The 21833-nt window shown below is 40.0% G+C and overlaps 1 protein-coding gene across 1 annotated transcript in view; it reads right to left on the reverse strand.

Annotated features, from left to right (window-relative positions):
- The window catches only part of stpg2 (sperm-tail PG-rich repeat containing 2), a 49183-nt gene that overhangs the window by 4269 nt on the left and 23081 nt on the right, over positions 1–21833 (reverse strand). The window contains 2 exon segments of the mRNA XM_034541709.1: positions 3961–4076; positions 5907–6072. Coding sequence (XP_034397600.1) covers positions 3961–4076; positions 5907–6072 — 282 coding nt within the window.

Raw genomic sequence — 21833 nt, forward strand, 5'->3', positions numbered from 1 at the left:
ATATATATATATATATATATATATATATATATATATATATTATAAACACACACACTCATACATACATACATACATACATACTGTAAAGTCATGCAAACAACTGTGTTAAGTTAAGATTTCCAACTCTCCAAACTCACATAAAAAGAACATTGCAAAGTGGGTGCAGAGTGGGTGCGTTATGCCGCCATGCAGAGACATTTTTGCATTATAAATTATAAGGAATATTACCTCGCAGCCCTCATCAGAAATAATGATGAGAACATGAGGTGGTATCAGGTGGCGGTGCTTCCCACAACTATAAAAACTCTCACTGGAAGGAAGCACATGTAGAGACATAAAGTGCACACCCTGAGGAAAGTTTGATGAAATGTCAGCTTTGTTAAGGACACCATCTGTTCTAACTCGTAATGAATATCACATTAACTTGAGCTTCTTGTTTTGGCTCTGTTTGTGATTTGCACTCTGCAGGTTTATATATCAGCAAAGATCACAGCATTTAATTCATATTTGTTTCTGCTTGCCGTCTGCTGCTGTGTCTATTTATACCCCTGTGTTCCTCGCACTCTGTTAAATTAAGCCCAACCAATAAGAGCCTATATGTGCCGTGCTATGGGAAAGGTAATCGAGCCTCCAGAAGTAGGTGCCTCACGCGGTGCATTTAATGGAAACACTAAATGAGCCCTCACTGTGACCTAATGCTGCTCAAGTAGATAGCTATATGACATTTCACGCACATGTTTGAGTGGATGCTTATGCCAACACACTGATGCCATTCTGCGGCCGTCTGTTTCAGATTGCAGTGTCCTAGGAACACATTTTACAGCTGTTGAATTGAACTACCCTCTTCAGCAGCGCAATTTGCTGCTGTCTGTCTCTAGACTTCTCTTCTTCTACGCTTTGCCAACTCCTTTACGTCACTGTCTCACCTCTGTACCGGTCTTTCCTTTCTTTCTCCCCCCTGCCCTGCCGCTCTCACTCGTCGCTTTCATGCCACTCTCTCTGCCTGCTTGTCTTAACGCTATACCTAACATCCCTTCACATCATCTTTAACTCTGCATGGCCTATGGCATCATATAGATTCACAGTCACACTGGTGTGACTTTGTGTTAGTAAAGAGTTTTTTCACCTCACCTCGACTCCTGTGTCTGCAACACTAGTAGAAATACAACCATATTTAAATGTTGCATTACTAACATAGAGTGATGTGATTGTGAATGCAGACAGACTTGCTTGTTCTCTTTGAACTGTGGGAGGAAACTGGAGCACCCAGATAAGGCCATCTAAAGGCGGGAGGAACGAACGAAGAGCCCTCGGCCAGTCAAAACGATAAATATTGGTCTGCAATTGAGTTCTACATTAGGGAGCATTGTTATTAGCTTAATTACGTAAACTAAGCCATTTTTATTTTCAGCCAATTATCTCCCAACATTAACTCTACACTCTGCTTTGACTGAAGTGGCTGCCGACAAACACTTAACAAGCCAAAATACAGAATTTAGATTTTACTTTTAATTTAATGCATTCGTAGAATATGTGTTTCGAAGAGGAGATGAGTGGTGGATTGTATGTGATACTTCAACGGTTTTACTAGCTTTACTAGCTGAAAAAGCCCCAGTTTCCCCTTAAGAGAGAGAAATGCCTCTCAAAGTGAGAGTAAGAGAGGGACATGTAGAGCAGATAAAGAGCAGAAAACACAGCATATGGTGATGAAAGAACCACCATCAGCAAACGTCTAAGGAGGACGATAGAGGTTTTTAAATGCACGCGGAAAAAATATGCACTGCGTTCTGCCGACATTACTGAAGCGTAGTACTTACAAAGTGATACACACTCCTCACTCATACACTGGTATATTTTGTTTTTTTAAACCTATCAAGATTAAGCACGTATTAAAATAATGACTATTCACAATGATTAAAATTCACAGGATTTCTAATATTGTGGTCAGAAAGAAGCACAATTTCAATTGAATACAAATCGCTCATGTTCCAGTGCCAAAAAAAGAAATGGGTCACAATCATAAACAGTTCCATATTGCACAGAAAAGACAAAGAAAACAAAAACAAATCAGAAGAGCTGGTGGATGGAGGGAGAGAGCTCTGCAGAAAAGGGAAAGCTGGAGAGGAATGAACTTCATATAAGAGAGATGTGAATTCCAGGTGAGCTGTGGCTCTTCATTGAAACCTAATGAACTGGAATACAGGATGGGGGTCAGGCTAAGCAATGAAGTGGCACCAGCGTTAGCTGCTTTCTTCATGCATCAAAATCACTGGCTTATTAATCAGATGCCTAGCTACCAGCTGACTGGTACCGTCCAATCATATCCAAGCAATTAAATGCAGCAAGAGCTCACATGTTTCTGTACCAAAAAAGACATCCATCAAAAACAGTTTGCCTTGATAATTTATGATGCAATTCCCATAGAAAAGGGGGAAGAGATAACTGGAAATAGTTAAACGTGATAAGTGCAGGGAAACTTCTAGTGAACGGTTGCTCTGTACTGAAACCTGATGAGGTGGAATGGAGCGTTGTGTAAGATGCAGCAGCAATGTCACGCTTCATTCATAGGCTGGTTGGCTACCGTCTGACTAATGTCATGTCCAGTCATATTCAAGCAGGTATACATACAGTGTGGCAATTATAACCTGACATCTGTCACGATTACTGTGCTTCGCTGTATAATTGTTCCCAATCCATAATTGTAGTGGTCCCAAATCCTGTCATGAAAATGTAAATTTGTTTAAATAATCTAAGTTAGAATTAGGGGCAGTAAAACTATCAGAAGACGATCAAGATTGGTTGTAGAGCCCAAACCATATTTATGATCAGCAAAATAATCATATGGTGTGTACCCGGCTATAGGTACTGTAATCTCCACAGTTGCTGAACAGTGTATGCTCAATAAGGAATCTGGGAGAATGAGAAGAGACGGACGTGGAGGCAGAGAGACAGAGACAGTGAACTGCAGAGGGGAAGTAGAGGGGATGAATCGACACAGACAGCAGACAGATGGAGAGACAGGCAGACAGACAGAAGAGAAGAGAAGAAAGAGCCCTGTGATAACATTACACCCATGGACATGAACATGATGATGAACTCCGTAGCAAGGTTTAAATCAAACTCAGTAGCTTTGTCTTTGATGTTCACCACTCAAAGTCAGGAGGGACTGGAAGCAACATTAGCTCTTTCAATCATTCCACACGCACACACTCACACACACTCACACACTCACACACTCACACACTCACACACACTCACACACTCACACACTCACACACTCCTGCAGCTGTAACCCAAAGCTGTAATTCCTATTAAAACACACAGAAATGGAGCAAGGAGAGATTAGGTTCTGGTTAGGTTCCATTACAGCTGTATTCTGCCTCATCCATAAAGTGCATTTGTCTCCGTCAGCAGTCTAAGGTGGCTGCATTAAACAGCATTACACTTAATAGAAATTGCACTCACTTTTGTCCACTTTAATTTAACCAGGCAGGTCAGTTAAGTACGTCTCCCACAAAGTGAAAAGCTGCCTTAAACAGGAAACTGCATCATTCAGCCTCATGTTGCATCAGCAAAGTTAGGTCGAAACCACAGAAATGTATTGAAGTTTGGATTTTTCTTACAAAGCAATCAATTTCTTCTGCAAAGCTCAAGGTCAGAGAGAGAAATTTGATAGGTTCTGTAAGGATCAAAACATAAGATGTCAGGCATATATGAGTGCCCTCTACTGCATATGCCAGACACACAAACAGGGTCTGTTTACGCACAACCAGATTTCATCATACTCTCACTCTTAGTCGTACAGTAAATTCAAATCAAAAAAGGACACACACATCCATACCTACACTGATGTGTCAGTGCACTTTTACTGAATGTTGGCTGCTCAATGAGTCATCATGTAGACTGTGAGTGTGTTGGGAGGTAAGAATGTTTCACGAGAGCAAAACGTTGACATGTTACCTGATAAGCAGCTGGTCCCGGGTTGGCATCTGCAGAGTCTTTGAATCGTTCTTCTCTGGAGGAGATCAGAGCCATTTGTGGGAAGGATTTCACACTGGGGTTGTACTGGCCAGGGCCTGATGAACACATGCACACGTAATTCACACCCAAATACTTCATTTCACATTAAGCAGCTTTAACAGAGGCACATAAGTACTTTAAAGACACTTTGAAGCTACTTTATAGAAGTGCATAATGTGACCTTCAGGGAATGCAAGAAACCAGAGGTTTGGGCATCCAAGGTATTTATTTCACCACAGCTACTCTTCCACGTTTTTTAAATGTCACAGTTGTGGGTTGAGGTAACTTACATACCTTTGGTCGAAGCTAAAGCTTCCAACTTTTTGCACATTCTGCCCTCAGCAATGGTAATAGGTCTACAGCAAAGCAGCGGTGGCAGATGATGTAGAATTGCTGTTTTTTTAATCAGCCATGGCATTAAGATTGGGATGAATTATTTAGCTCAAGGTTAAAAGTTATTAATGCGTTTTCTCTATTATGTAAAACGCTACTCTGATGTTTTGCTCCTTGTCATATATATTGGACAGCAATTGTCACAGCAGCGTGGGTGCATTGTAGAGTATGAATCAGAACTGAGTTGACAGGGTTTGCTAGCTTTTTTGATGTGATGCAGTTTAATGTAACTGAAATTGCCTGAACTCAATTCGAAGCTCAGACTACCAGAATACTGAACCGTCCTGCTGTCCTGCTGTCCAAGACGTGGTATCAACCAAACACTCTGCAGGGATTAGAAATGATGTTTGTCTTTTTAGAGAAAATGCCCATGTTATGAAAATAGAATGAAACACATAATCAGGTGTACAGAGCTCCATACACATATTTGCATCATATTTTCTGATATGATAACAAACAAGCGGCACTAACCACACACTGACGCATATACTCGTGGTGCTGCAGCTAAAAAAACCTTACAAAGCCATTTTCATTCAAAGAACTGAACAAAGGAAAAGTGTTCTTAAAATGAAGAAATTAAGCCTCAGGGGGTTATCCATTACAAAACATGGTTACCATAAACCTTAAAAAAAAACATAAAACCTCAACTTTTCATACTATAGAAACATGTATATTTCAAAATTGATTTTACAATCAATTTTGAAATGTTTAATTGAACCCACGGCTACACATTGTATTCTGTACGATAAAAATGACGATGACGAATATAAGAAAAATGTTCCATCAGTGGTCCAACACAGTTTTACAATAAGAATGCAGCAGGTGCTTGTCTAACCCAAAAGATAACTGCAAAAATAAATAATTAAGGGACACATAGCAAAACAAACTGTGCACATAGAAAAACAAAACAAAACTTGAATCACATCCTCATTATAAGAAACACATTCATTCTGTAGGGAACAGTTAAATGCTCTTACACTGATGAATGTGATCACTGGGGACCCGGCATGATGAGGAATATAATGTTCCATAATGTTGCACATACTGTTGGTCTATTCATAAATACAAATTCAATATGGGCAAAACAATTGTATGTGTGTATCTCCGTATGTGCGCATGTCCATATGCTTGTGTCTGCACATCTGCCTCAGTGTGTGCGTGTGTGTATGAAGAAGAAACACTATTACAAACAGTCCAAATCTATTTATATGCAAATTGGATTTTGGTTAAACGGTTTGGGGTGTCTCATGGGTTCAGTCCCTTGGTAAATGGGGCTAGCCATAAATTATCCAAGTAAGTCATGAATCTATCAATTTTGAAACAACATTTTTCAATGGGTGTGTAATTTAGGTAAATATTAGGTTAGAAGCCTGCAGAGAACGAGCTAATTGGACTGTATTATGGAGAAAGGGGGAACTGTATGGTTTTCAAACAGAGAGATGGATCAGTTTCTCTCTTTGTCATGTGACTCCATATGTGTTTGTGTGTGTTACCTGGTACAGTGGGGTCACATTGCAGGAGGGAATTATCCCGCGGCGCAGCAGAGAGGAAGCAGCTCTGTCGTCTCTTAGCGCCTTCATTTCGAGGCTCTAAGTAAGAGCGTCCATTAGCCTTCTCAAATGTTTGACTCACATTGTAACTGTTGGGAGGAGGGGTATCCTGTAGGGAGGAGGGGAAAGAGGGGAGGAGAGGAGAGGAGAGGAGAGGAGAGGAGAGGAGAGGAGAGGAGAGGAGAGGAGAGGAGAGGAGAGGAGAGGAGAGGAGAAGAAAAGAAAAGGAGAGGAGAGAAGTGTTCAAGTTTACAGACATGCTAGCCAGTCTGTGAGGTTAGCTAAATGCTAACAGCAGCATTCTAACATGCTGACAATGACAATGCTAACATGCTGATGTTCAGCAGGCATCATGAACCACTAAAATTAAATGTTCTAGTTTGGCAGGCACTTGGTCATGACAAGTCTGAACATTTTGATAATTTCATCATGAAAGCAAAGGTCAGAGGATTGCCAAATTCATAATGATACATTGTCTGGGGACCATAGATGGATGTCTGCTCAAGATTATGTACTTACATTAAATGTTGAGGTATCTCACTGAATAATGTAAATTTGACCTACTGGTCATGCAATATGAAAAGTCAGGCGACCACCAGAGTCATTACGATTAATCCTCTGGACAGCATCTCCATCAAAATGCATGGCAATTCATTCAATAGCTGTCCAGAAATTTAAACTAAAAAAAAAAACATTTAAAATGTTAAACTTATGCTCAAAAGTCAAGGGAACAGTAAAATCAATACACTAAAAACAGAGACACTTCACACTTAATTTCTTTGTACTGGAGGGAGAAAATAACGGTGACGGTAACGTAAGGTTGAGTCACAGTGTCACCTGACACTGTCTTTCTGGGAAATGTCTGATAGTGTAACTCACACTCACACACACACACACACACACACACACACACAACAGACAGGTCCAGAATATAATGGACACACACTCATTATAAATAACAAATGACCCATTCACCCATCTGTTATTAAAACACACTTGCTCCAATGTGTACACACTCATGCATGAATATCAGCGTATGCAAGGACATACAGTACGTGTCACATCATCTACATGCAAATGCAGACACACGCACACACACTGATATCTCCTCCATGACACAAATGAGGGGTTGTCTCAAAAGCTGTCATTATGCTTCTTCTCCACAGAGGGAGGACCAATGATTGAACATATCAAAAGTAATTTCAGATAAATAGCCCATGTAACAAGGCCATTATATTCTTAGTTGTTCGTGAATTGCTAATAATTAACAGCTAATTCACGGAGGCACTCTTGCGGATGTGAATATGTAACGGATCCCACTTGTAAGAAACTGGGTGAATCATGTCACCTTGTTAGAAACTTGCTTCACCATCACTGCAGAGGAATCTTAGTTATTGGGGATTTGTCTTGTCGGTGGGTCTTTGAATAATTGATGGCGAAAGGCTGAATATAGCTGCACGATCCATTTATCCTAAACATAGCAGAGCTGTCATTTACCGCCAACTGTCATTTCCCGACCGCTGTTTTCTCCGTCTCCTCCTGGGTAGCTGTCCATCTTTAATCATTGCTAACCCAGCCCATTTAGCTTTTCATTATAGACACAGTAGGAGGAAAAAGGAGGCAAGGACAACATGTGCACGACAATACGAACTCACACATGCACACATACACAGGCACAAACCTTAAGACACAAAAAAGCAACTGTGGAAAATAAGATTAATTGAATGATGGTGAAAAAAAAAGGGTTGTTGCACACACACACGCACACACACACAGGCACCTGTAGGCACACATCTGTCACATATCTCTCTAACAGTGCAGAGCAATCATCCTCCAACCTCTGCAACACAATGTGCCCACACATACACCTGTCGAGGGACCCTATGGGCCATGATTAAACCTTAAGATGGGGCAAAACACTGTTCTCAGTCGCAGTCGTCGCATATTGACAGCACTCAGGTTGACATTAATTACACACCTTCGACATTTAGACAGTTAAATGCTTATCTTGCTACATACACACAGAGAGGCACACAAACACACCTTTTCCTAACGATTCTTGATGTCACATTGCCCTTGACAGTCTGAAAAATACCTCAGAGTGCATATAGTAAACTTTAGATGGCAGATACACAGTTGTGGCAGGCAGCCAGTGATGCAGAATAACTGAAATTGAATATTGATGTGATGCTAGCATCAAGACAGATTGTCAGACCTGAACCTCTCATTTCTTTTCTTTTCTTTTCTGTTTAAAAAATAAATGAATAACTTTCTATTTATTATGCATGCAAGAGGTTGTACTTTACAGGTGCACTGCATGTCTAGTCAATCGAGACAATATAGAACTACCAATCAAGCATACTGTGAAAGGAAATAATTAAATCACAATAATAAACCAAAGAGTTAAACATTCCTACAAAACAACTTCATTCCTGCATTTGCTGCCTTAGATACGATGCTGTAAAGAGGCACTCTGTGCTTAAGTAGTGTTGAGTTCACTACCTTACAAGATGCAATCACGAAACTTTACAGGTCGGACGTACTTATGTACGGATGGACAACCCGTAAACATAATGCCTCTGGCCACAGCTGTTGACGGCGTGGAGGCATAAAAACGTCAGGTCACAAAACAGGGCAGCTGCACAATCCCCAAAGTCAATCCCCTGAGCACAACACATCGGCAGCAACATTTCTCCTTCGATAGTTTATTCATGAAAAGTGTACACAACTCAGAGACGTTGCCTTGGCCAAGCACAATGAATTTGCAGGAAGGACTTTGTTTTACTTTTTTGTTTTTAAAATGTTCTATCTTTAATATGTAGTTTCTTGTTGGAGTGTTTCTTGCTTGCTGGAGAGCAGCCTCTGCATTACTGCATTAGAAATGCAGTTCAATCAAGTAGTCCGCAGTGTCCATCTTGAGTCTTTTCAGACGTAGCAACATATGGAAATTGTATTTACCTGTAGAAATTCTATATTATAACTTTACCCCCATGATACTTCACGATACCTCGCACTAACTCGTTTGTTTCCAACTCGTGCGACGTGCCCATTGAAATTATGACAAGAGAGAAAGTAATTTTCTCTCCTCGAATCTTATGGCAGCAGCGAAAATTCCTCAGGCGACCTTGTGTAGTCTAACAGTCATGGCTGCTGGGGATGGAAATGAATATGCACGGAGAAAGCACCTGGGATGAGGCCGCCCTTGAAACAGCCAAAGCTGCGTTTCAAACAGCTCTCCTATATTATTAAACATTAAATAAAAAGCAAATCTGCCCTTTTCATTAGGCCTACTTTGCTGTCTCCATCACTAGCAGCCTTGACTGACAAATGTCAATTAGTTGTAATAATCATCGACTCATAGTGATCAATTTGGCCCAGAAGTTTCCACTGTAACACTAAATAATGAGCCGTATCTGTAACTGATTTAAGCTAATGCATGTTCATTCTGCTCTCACCTTCTTTTACATTCAAGTCAAATGCAAGAATCAACAACAGATCATACGGTAGCATCCTTTACATCGGATACAAAATGCAAAGCATATTCACAGTTAAATGGCCCGCCTCACAAGGGTTTAAACAAAACTAAATATAAACGCAAAGTCAGATGTTACTTGTAATCTTCCTATAGAATGTCTTCCACACCAAGTTCTCTCACACTAATGGCCATTCAAGTAATCCTGACAACCACCACACTAATGATTTGGCTTAGTATGTACAGTGACAGCGTTAACTAATGGCCAGGCATAACACATAGGAGAGAGAGAGAGAGAGAGAGAGAGAGAGACAGCTTGTTTGCACGCTACCACAACATCCCAGTCTTCATCTTCTCATTACTTGTAAAACCTTTCATTCTTCCACGGAGAGCAGAATGCTATTTCCAGACTCTGTATTTCCATATGTTAGATCAGTGTACGATAGATAATATACATTCATACTGTGTTTGTGCATACCTACGCATGTGTGTGACACCTTGCGTCCATGACATATTCACAAATCCATTTAAAAACTCACTATTGAGCTCAGTGTCATGGCTCTGGGTCATCTTTATCTTTCATCTTTTTCGGGTTCAAAATACATTTTGTAGTTTGTGTTGTGTTGGGAAATAAGTGATACTAGTCTGGGGCTCATGTATGAGTCTTGATGGGAAATAATTAGTACGTGATGCTCCGAGGCTTTGAGAATGTTCGGCAAATTTGTTTTAATTAAAGTTGAAAAGTTGAGACAAAAGTGTAAAGGTTGTTCATGCTTTAAAAGCTGCACATCCTATAAGGTGATATGTACCAGATTGATTTGCTGCTATATTAATCTTCTGAATATCTAATTTAGCACCGTGAAACTGACCTTTGCTCAAACTGCATTGTTGTCCTCGGTCTTGCAGGCACACAATGAACAAGTTGGATATCCCCATTGAGAGTCTAATAAATAATAATGGTCACTTTGGCTTTGCCTCTTAACTCTACAGTGTCACATGAGGTTCAACTGTACCTATTAATAGTGAAACTTATTGGCAGGAACACATATTTAAAAAGTGTGGACAAATACTGCACAAAGAATAAACCCTGTGGTCACAGCTTGGTGCTCCATGCAACTCAACTTACAGATGTTGGTACATCTGTTAGTGTCCTATGAATACCATTATCACTCAAGATGTCCTTACACTTGACCTGACAATTATTACAAAACAATTTACAAGCGTGACATTCAAAATAAATGCTGTGTGGTGCTTTATTTTCTTAAGTAAGCCTTTTTTCATGTTTGTGTGATTCTACAAACAAAATAGATTTCTAGTATTTAAATGAAATTGAACCCAGCTTTTGTTTGCTTGTTTTTCTTCTCAAAATAGTCGATGTCATTCTGGTTCATAAGCACAGCTGGTGTCTCATCATAGAGCTTGATAACCATCTGTCTGATTTTAGTGGTGGAGGTGTCATAAGGACTTAATGAGGTTTTAGACAGGTCTTCAATACAGATGGAATGACAGAGGGAAACCATATGGGTCCCATTTGCTTCCTATTCACACTTTATAGGCAGCAGTTAGTCTAACAATTTGCTGACAGCCTCAGTTTTCTGCTGTGTTTAGTAGTCTTGTTATCTTGCTTTCTCCTTCATTGTATACCCTTGCGTTATTGTTTTCTACTTTGCCGTTCTCGCTCCCTGTAGTCTTTCTCTCTCCATTACCTTTTTATACCCGCTGCTACACTACTTTATCTGTTTTTTCATCTCACTCTTCTTCTAATGGTTCAAAAACTCCATCTTCCATACGTCTATCAAATCAACTGCATCTTTGCAGTCTCACTTTTTTGGTTTGGGTAATCTCTCTTCATCTCATAAGTGCCATATTTGTCTTCTTCACCACATATCATGCTACATTGACATGTACATGTAGACCTAAACAGCTAAACTGACTTTGAGTGGAAGGATTGGATTCCGGTTTAGATCTGAACCACAGTGAATCTAAACCCAGAGCCTTTGAAGCCTAGTCTTACTGTAACTGTCTTCCTGTGACTGATTTATATACTGCAGTATCAGTAAGTTTGTCTGTGGAGTCTAGCCAGTTTAGAGTCATGTATACACACTGACACCCACAGCTGGGTCTCTCCTGAACCACTAGCATCCAGCAGAGGTCCAGAAGGTGTGGTTGAGTGACCGCCCAGCCCAGGCCTCCTTACATCTTATTGGGCTGAGCTCTCCCCATCGTTCCCCTGGCCGCCTGCCTGGCTGACTGCAAGCTTGGCTCTTAAAATCATCACCTGCTACTAAGCAGCTGTCCATAACCAAACACACACAAAACACACAGCTGCTGCATCAAATGGGTACGTGCCCACACCTGCATTTGGGTGCACAAACACATACAATGCACTACACACACAGCTGCTGGCCACAGCTGGAGCCCAAACCTTGGACCCAGAAATGGACATGAAGGCGGGCACATGCAAACACCGGACACAGCCGCTTACACCATGTGCCTATTCATCCACATGAGGAGTGGGGTGAAGAGAGGGAGACTGATTTGTTCACACGGAGAAACAAAATACAGATATGGAGCAAGATGACAAGAAAATTGCAGAAGACATAAAGACAGGATATGAAGCAAAAGTCAAGCCTAATAATAAACATGGACAATATCAGATTAAAGGCCCAGGCCTGGTATTATTTCACTTCCTCTAATCCAATCTAAAAGGGGAAAATAAGTTTTTAATTTGCTTAAATACTGATCTCTATTCCGGGCAGTGTCACAGGTCCGGAGGCATCTGCTGACGATTCCATTATTCTCAGATAAATAAATACAAATGGTAGCCAATCTCTCACATGCCCCTGAAGATTTTCAAAAACAGGTCGATACAAATTAAATTTGACGGACGGAGCACGTGGCTGATTCTGACACTAGACAGAAAAGGTGCATCCGCAAAAAGGCTTCATTTATCAAAATTATCTACTGGGGAAGTATTGTATGACAGCAGCTACCTTGAGCATGGATCTGGATTTAAGACGGGGAGAGAGACAGACAACTGTTGAAAGAAGACATTATCTCCTTTGTGTATGTGCCATCTTTTTCCAAGACAGAGAAGAAGAAAAAATAGAAATCACTTCAGCTTACTGAAAACAAAAAACACAGTTAGCACTGACCCAAATGTGGATTTTCTTCTATGCAGTACTTTTGCAACACTTTCCTCACCCGAAAAACAGGACAGCAGTTGGTGGTTCTTTGCTCAAATAAAAGAAGTTTGAAACAATAGTTTCATTAAACAAATGCAAAGCCAATTCTTACAAATATTTTCCATTCTACATTGTTTACATTGTATACAATAGGATGGTCTCCACAAAGGCTTGCTTTGGAGTTGTGCGAATGTGTGAGAAATCATGTCGCCTTTATCCACCTTCACTTGTAAAATGTCTTTTATTTTGAGTCAGGCTTTTGAGCAAGGGCTGTTTTTCAGTTCACTTGTTTTATAACTGCAAGACAGCAGGGAGGTAACAATAACCAGGACTTCACAGCAAGAGAGAAATCGAAGGAATGAGAGAAAAAGAATTTCACCGAGCGTATGTGATCTTTTCCTCCAAGCAATAACTTAGAGAGCATCCACACATCATCAAATCTGAAAGTGCTACACAGACAAGTTCTCCATCTGTGCCCTGTCACATATCTTAGGACTCACATTTTCTTCATTTATTCCAGTCGCTGAAGCTCTCCTTTTACTTTCTGTGTGGTTATTTACTTTCACTTATCTTTTGCTTCACCGCCCATGCCCCTCCCCGTGGTGCCATTGTACATCAAGACAGGATTGAAACAATGTGATAGAGTTATTAAGAGACGTCAAAGTAATATTTATATTAGATATTAATCCAGCCAGGAAATAAAGCTTAGTGAAATTTGTTTAGAGGGCCGGTGAACATTCTCTCCCAGCTCCCAAAATCTATATTTTTGAGTTACCAGACAATAATAAAACCATGCAAAAACATTTGACATTGACCATAAAACATGTTGTTAATAATAATAATAATAATAATAATAATAATTAATAGTCTCCTTTATCATTTTGTAGACTCCCCTGACCTTTTCTCAGGCGAAACTTTCTATTTGCCCACACGAATATAAAACTCTCATGAGAAGACTGCCATGAAATTAACTGAGCGCATTCATTCACAAACAAATGTAGTTTTGGGGCATTTACTGAAATAACTGAGCTCCCGTTGTTCTTGCGAGGACAGTCTCCAAATTGCTTTATAATTTCTTGAGAATATTCATGCTCCTAGGGGGATAATCTGCTTTGACTTTATTGACTCCATAACCTTTCCTGAGCACCACCAAAAAATGATTTGTTTGTTATTTGTTGAGTGTAATTATGTAATATGAGCCATGAACAATGCAGCCTCTAGTCACTGGCTGAACTTTTAGTCCCGTTCTTTTATCTGTCTTTCGATCATCATCTGTCACGCAGCCTTTTTCCCCATCTCTGTTAGCTAATTGGGCCATTATGTGATCTGAGCATCAGACTTCACTTTGACCCAGCAAACTGTTTCAATAAGAGACTTTTTTTCCCAACCAGTCTGAGACTCACACATCTTTTAATGGACAGCAATCTAACATATATTTGACTGAAAGGTAAAGCAGGAAAAGAGATTAAAAGCCCAGACCGAAGCACTTAAGAATCCAGACGATAGCCTCAAACTGTCTGTAAATAATAAATCTGCAAGGAAAAAAGGGAGACATACAGTAGATCAGGCTAAAGCACTTGACCTGCAGCTTTTAATTCAGATACTTCTACTTACTGGGAAGGAAAATTCATTCTGAAACCCCAACTTAGACCCATGTGTACTTTAACATGTATTCTATATATGTTGCGTCTTGTTGCAAGTCTTCTCTCTTCATCACTTTTTATTCGGTGGACTTTTCTGAGTCTTTTTCCAAGTCTGAAAACTGGACACAAGGAGCAAAAGACCTGGGTCGAGACAACTCTGACATGCAGGGACAGCACTTGTCGGCTCACCAGCATTTTGTTTGATTGCCTCCACCCTCTGCTTCAGAAGTTGTGCAGGAGACGGGCTTATGGTGATGTCGATGGTGTCAGTGTCACATGTTGGCCCGGCGGCTCCGTAAGCCGCTGAAGACTTACTGTGTGTTCAGAACGTGAAGTGAATTTTAAAGGCTGCAGGAGATTGAATACGGAGATGCAAATAGACGCAATTAGCCCGGCGCTAAATTAATCTACTTCATAAACGTACAGAGACAACTGACAGCAAAGGAGAGACTGAAAGGAAATAACAAAGAGAGCTGGGGTTCTTACAGCTTACAGCTAACAGTTAGCACATTTGCAGTTTGGGGCTAATAAACACTGCAGCGATTCAGTGGTGAATGTGAATGACACAACACATAATTATAAGCTTCGTTCAAACCAACACCCGATCTGTAGCCACCTCATACATTTCAATGAGGCCACCACTCAAGATCCAAAAAATATAATAAATAAACTCAAAACAATGTTATCCAGAAAGGTTCTGTGTTGAGCAATCACGTAAGCGCAAGCGCAAGTCCCTGATATATCAAATTGCTACCATTTATCGGGCAGTCATCGCAATGGAGGATATAACTATTGTTGCCATGATTATTCTCCGGAAGTGTAAAAGCTTCCTCTTTGTATTATAGACAGCTGTGCAATGTTGTGACTTCTGATAAATCTTCGAACCCATAGAACTAAGAAATTCCTGGCGACATTAGTTCGGGGAGTACTTCTCAAGGAACCAGAAGGTTCCTTGAGCTCATTGTTGTCTGCGTTTCCGAAGACCTGTGAAGATTAGGCAAATTAGTCAGCTGACTTAGGAAAAATCAACATGACACGAGACGAGGGCTGCTGGTGGTCGCAGAGTGAACACAATCTGCAGCCTGCCCCCGTTTCATGTAAAAACTAAACAAAAACCCTATGTTTTGTCTGACTGCGATGACATCTGCCAAGTATTTACGGATGCATTGTACACATTGTAATGAATGAAAATGAAACTAAGAGCTTATGTCTCTGCAGTAAATGATCTATTGAGTGTTTATGGGTTATCTATTTGTGCCTTAGAATGTAACCGCCGTGAAACAATCAGAACACAAATATTTTTCTCTCATTCGCGGCTCTGTCTCCCTTCTCTTATGGTGTTCGCCCTCCCAGCTTACTCACACGATCTCGTCTGTTTTTAAATGAATTACAACGCGACAGCAAGGCCTAACTCTACTTTTAATGTTATAAAATAAAGAGAAATGTTCTCTTCTCGCCCTAAAATGTTCCTTGATCGACACTAAAGTACTTCATTGATGTATGATAGAAGCGAGTTGAAGCAGTGGGGCTGTGTCAACGGGAACATTTTAAGGCGAGCATGATGGCAGTGCTTCTATCTGAAGCCTCAGGATGCCTGAGTCCTTCTTCTCATTCGGTCACTTAATTGGGCATGTGGTACAGCAACATATGAGGATGCATTCATAAGCGCATGCATGTATGTGTACTGTATATGCATTCTGGGTATAGTTGCATAAACATATGTGCATCTGTGTGTTTATATGCACATTTTGTTCCTTTCTTTCATCACCCGATTCCCTTGTCTCCAATAAATGGAGGCTGCACCATGACATGCTATTAGCTGTCCATGGATATATCATAAAAATGCAATAAAACACAGAGACAAAAAGTCAATAAGTGACAAACCCCGGGCCGCTCTACATTTTCCTATTCCAGATTACTTCAGGAGTATCTTGCCCATGGCAGTACCGTCCACGCAAATGTCACACTCTTTGTCTGATACCACACGGCTTGTATTTATTCATGCCACAGACAACAATGCCTCACTTCTTCTCATCGTTTCCATCTTTCTTCATCTACAGGGTCAACCTTTCTTTCCCCCAGTCTGTCCCTCTTTCCTCACTCATTCCTTCATCCCTCGGTCAATCTCACTCCCCTTTCATTCTCAGTCGAATTTAACCTCCTGGATTTTTGCTATTTGGTTCATTCTGGAGAGCAGGAGGGAGTGATGCTGTGCTTCAGTTTGATAAATGTATGTTTAGCAAACACTCTATTATCTCAACCAGAGCTAATAGGATAGATAATTACATATTATACACAGAGTATCTCTCTCTCTCTCTCATCCTCTTTGTCTTTCCTTCATTACCTCCCACTGCATCTTCCATTCAGTTTCATCTCTCCTCTCGTTCTTAGTCTTTCTCAAGCCAATTGTGTGTGGTATCTTTATCTGAGAGCTATGTGGTGTTTTTCCACTTGTAGTTGACATCAATGAGGTTTCCGTTGACTGCGTCAAGCCTTGTGAATGATGTCTGTCTGCGTCACTGGACCAGAAATACAATAGAGTAGTTACTGAATGGGATTTGATATTGTATATATGGCTTGTATGAAGACAACTAGCGTCATAAAAAGGGGGGAGGGAAACACAGCAGTCCAGTCTCCACATAGCCCACGTAAAGTAGCACGTACTGGAGTTATATTTTTGAGGAGAAGCACATGGACAACATCAAGTCAACCAATATATATATATATATATATATATATATATATATATAGAGAGCTTCCTCACATACAGCAACATCGGACACAGATATAGCAATCACCGTTATTTTTAACACAAATTACTGGTACTCTGAAACAAGTACCTTGTTACCTGTCAATCATGGTAACAATCTATAACTATGAAAACTAAAATTCCCATTTGTTGCTATGGCATCCGTTGTAAGTCAGTGTATTATCCCCAACAGCGACAGTGAGAGTTGCCAAGTGAAGGATGTGTGAAGTCCTCCTTTCTCTATTTGTTTTTCGTTATTATTTCACACCACTGCCGTATTATGAATCCTGCCGACAATCACTGTCATTGATACATGTAATAAAAGCCATGTATTAATATTGTCTGTCTGATTCCATCAGGACAGTGACACACTGTGGAAGGAGAATTATGAAGTGGTGTTCATTGTCAGCATAACAGATATTAGTGCAGATAAAATGAAATGTGTTTGACTGGCAGAGACTTTATTGCTTGGTTACATAATAATAACTGCATGGAGCCAACATATTTGCTATAACAAAATGTAATAATGTCAAATATTTGGCTTTGAATGAAACTGAAAATGGATTATTATTACTGATGTTACTGAGGATTACATGAGTTACACTTATTAAACTAATGTGAAACTGAGAGGGTTTGAAAAGACTTTTAGGATGAAGGAAACCTTGTGTGACTCGATTAATTCATCTTTTGATAAAGTATTAAGGCTCTTGTTGTACAAACCTGTGTCTTTACTTCGATGGATTTAAAAAAATGTCACATTCTGTTTTACTACTTTTTACATGTTCAACTCATGGACGATCTTGTGTACCAAATAATCTTGAGAGTTGATGGATTACAGTGCAAATTGAACCCACTGCCCACAATTTACTAATAGTGCACTATTAAGTGAAAGTGCACTTCTCATTAAAGCTATTGACAACACCTCATTATTGAACCAACCTCCATGCCATTGACAATCCCTCTCTCTCTGAGTATAACAATAACCATCCATTAAGACCTCTATTAATCTCAACGTCACAATCGACAAAGGCAGACATGCATTAGTAAAAACTGACTGACAGACAGACAAAACGCCATGTCAACCAACCCACATTTCACTTGAAGGGACAAGGCAATATTTCACTGATACAGGAGAGGGATTCCACTGCCTCGGGTTAAAACATAGCACCAAATTAAATTCCACACTTATTCTCTCCCAGCGCTGCCTGAGGGTATCCCACGACATCAGCAACATAAAGGTCATTGTCAGCCAGGGTTGGCCAGGAGAAGAAAATGAAGACAGGAGATGGAGAGGAGGGATGTGGAAAGTAGGGTAGGAGGAGGGATGAAAGGAAAAGAATAAAGAGGAGAGAACAGAACAAGAAAGAGAGAGATGGGGATCAGCATATATAAAACTGGGAAAGAGCCCTGGATTAGAGGTGAGATATGCTCTACTCATAATCATCTCTTCTTGCAGATCTGTCATTTCTCAACAACATGTCTGGTTCTTTCTTCTCCACAGACAGGTAATCAACTCCTATCAGATCCGAACCTGCAGCTAAAGTACAGATCCAACATAGCTTCAAATATTTGAACTAGTCGAGGTGTGTTTGATTTGGAATGTCAGAAATATAAGCATCCTTTGAATGAGGTCATACCACAAGATAAGGAACATTTACTAAAATAAATAATGCCATGCCTGTTATTCAAAATGTATTGAGTGTATGGCATACATTTGGGAAAAGACAGATTTGTGAAAGGAATAAATATCATGAACTGTAACATAAACTGGACTTTGCCTCAAAAGAAAAGAAACACTGAGAAACAGAAGATCTGGAACATAAAAAGCAGAGCAACTAATAGCAAAGAGGAAAGACTGTAATAAATATCGGAAGTCAGATAACAGGTCTCCCTGCCATGTTTAATACACCTCACAAGATAGCTTCTATCATTTCGACAGATATGGTGCGTCTTTTATCATTCTGATTTCAAAAACCATGCAGTGTGAATAATTTCTCCAACAATGTCAACCTCTGCCGCGAGATGAAGCTTCTAAGTCAAAGTACTGAAGACATAAACCTCCAAACATAAAACCGATAACGAAGATGTCCTGTTTGCCTGTATTCTTTTATTTTTCATCTTTCTTTCTTGTCTTAACCCCTTCTCATGATGGTGATCGTTTCCTAATTAGATACTTTTAATAATGTCCCAGTGGGCGGCCGTTTCCAGGCTGCAGCCCGGCATGCGGCTCACTGTTTCAGCTAAGACATCCCCAGGTGATTTTTCATTAACTGGTCATAAAGGAGGCTCTGTGTGGAGCCATTACGAGTGGCCTTAGATCTTCTCCTCAGAGCACTCAGAGGTACTACCCAGAAAGCAAAAAAGAGCAAGGCGAGCAGAGAAATATGCAAGCAATATTCTGTATCTAAAGAACATTTAAATAAGCATATTTTCCTTTGCTTTTTTGTCTTGTTTTTTCCCCCAATTTAAAAAGTCCAAACCCTGTCCACTGCCGTGCTTGTCACAGCTAACCCTGCTGTTTGCCGAAGGAGTGCTGCAGACAGACATGCGCTACCTCTGTGATTGCTGCCAATTATGTTTTTGTGAACACAAAACCAAGCTGGAGGTGCTGCCACTGGGATTTGAAGCAAGTTACAGCCATTGTAAATATTTAATCACTCTGTGTGTCTGGCTTTAAATGAAGGTTCCAGTGATCATTGGAGCTTGCAGACCTTCGACATCCAGATCCATACTGTAGCTACACCGTATTAGTGCATGACAATGTGAAACTCAGACTTTATGTGGACGGAGGTTGGCATGGCTGTCAAGTTCTCCAGCACACCAAAGATTCTGAGAAAGCGGGATCATCCATCAGCGCAATGAACTGCAGCATGACAGAAAACTACACAGAGCCATTGTCATGAAAAATGGCAAACTACGCTATATGACAGATATATGAGGTAGAAGCTATAACAGAAGTGGTCAGCACCATAATCATTGATGGATCTTTCTCAATTTTCTAATCAGTCTCATCACACTTGTTCATTTGTGATATTAACAAAATGTGCGTTCTGCATTATCTGAATGCATAAACAATTTATGTTTATTTATGGTTTCTTACTACTTAGTTACCTTTGCCTGTGAAATGTGCAATATAATTAAACTGTACTTACTTACTAACAATGTAACACTAACAATAATATAAATGTATAAATACACACAAGTTGGGAACAAAGTTTTTCCAAAGTGCCGTACAAACCAAATCAATAACTGTAACAAATGCTAGAGGTGCATTGGTTGCAGATATATTCAGTACAACTCATTAGGACAAACAACATATGTTCCTTACTATCCAGAAGGTGTTATGACTATTTTTCTTCTATGCTGGCCACCGTAGGGTGGCACAGGGAATAAAGTGGCCATCCTTTCCCCAGACGATGCTGACCCTGAACTCTGACCTCACTACAACGGAATTGCTGATGTAAAACATGAGTATGCTCACTTACTAATGCAGGTGTATTCAGTGATATTTCCACATGTAACACCTGCGCTCCTCTTTAATGCACCTGGAGTCCTGCTGGTTTTATGTCCGACCAAGTACTTAATTGCATTGGCTTGGTCGTGTCTTGGTTTTCCAAGGTGTAAATCACTACCTGATTAGAGAGCATGGATGGAAACCAGCGGGGCTCTGTGTCCTGACGGTGAGGACTGATAACTACTTGGCCCAGGTGAGACCTAAGCACGGCTGTTTGTAAAACATCAGTTCCTTCCTTCTTGCCAATCCTTTTGTTATTAGTGAGACTTTAAAATGTGCCTTCTGTGAAGAAAGAAAAGCATTGCTCATAGATGTAAACGTATAACCGGGTAGAAATCTCCTCCTCCGTCATTTCCCCCTGTGTTTAAACATCATGTAAACAAGAGACCATCATCGTGGTCGGTGAGAAGAGAAAAGTGATTTGTATGTAGCCAGGTTTCTAATAGACATGGACTGCTGAAGCTGTGATGTTACAGTGAGAAATGTAGCAGCAGCATTAAACGATGAAAGATACAAATGAAAGCTACAAGTTGACTGACTAAAACCGGTGATGTGGAGCATTACACCTACAATGTTCTGCCCTCTGAGAAGTGCCAAATTACCCTTTCAACCCTGTCTTTCTCGAGAGCAGGACAGTTTGCAATGTTAAGATCAGATCTGGAGACCTTTGCCTCAAGATTTAGAAAACACTTCTAACCTTTGGAGTTAATCAGAGTAAACACCAGTTGGAGGGTACTTTAAAATACAAATTGTGTATCTGGAATATTAAAATGCTCGTGGAATACACTTTAGCGGGACATTTACATAATTTTCTCCAAGAACATTTTGTCAATACCAGAGTCCATAATAACTGCTAATCCTCACGTCCAGCTGCTTGTTTCTTCATTAACACATTATTTATATGCAAGTAAACACCATCATGTGTCATACAGAGCAAAGAAATGCAGCTTTCACAATACAAATATTGTCACTTTTTTAAATGCAGCACCATTGTTTATCATGTATCTAATGACATTGACATCAAATGCGGTACACATAATGCTAGATTAGTGGTGTAATGTGAAAGTGTGAAGACAATGGTTTGAGCATTATTTCCAATATGTTCAAATTTAAATTTCATTTTGGACGTACTTATGAAACACACATCCCTAGAATATTACAACATCCTCCACTGTTTATTTTCTCTCAATTAGTTCCATAAAGATATTTAATTTCACTACCTTACAAAAGTTAATATTCAGGTCACTGATGGAAAGTTATCTTGAAGGAGTCGAATAGGACTTTTAAATGACAACATTTAATAAAAC

Source organism: Cyclopterus lumpus, chromosome 9 (assembly GCF_009769545.1).
Source record: "Cyclopterus lumpus isolate fCycLum1 chromosome 9, fCycLum1.pri, whole genome shotgun sequence".
Classification (NCBI taxonomy): Eukaryota; Metazoa; Chordata; class Actinopteri; order Perciformes; family Cyclopteridae; genus Cyclopterus; species Cyclopterus lumpus.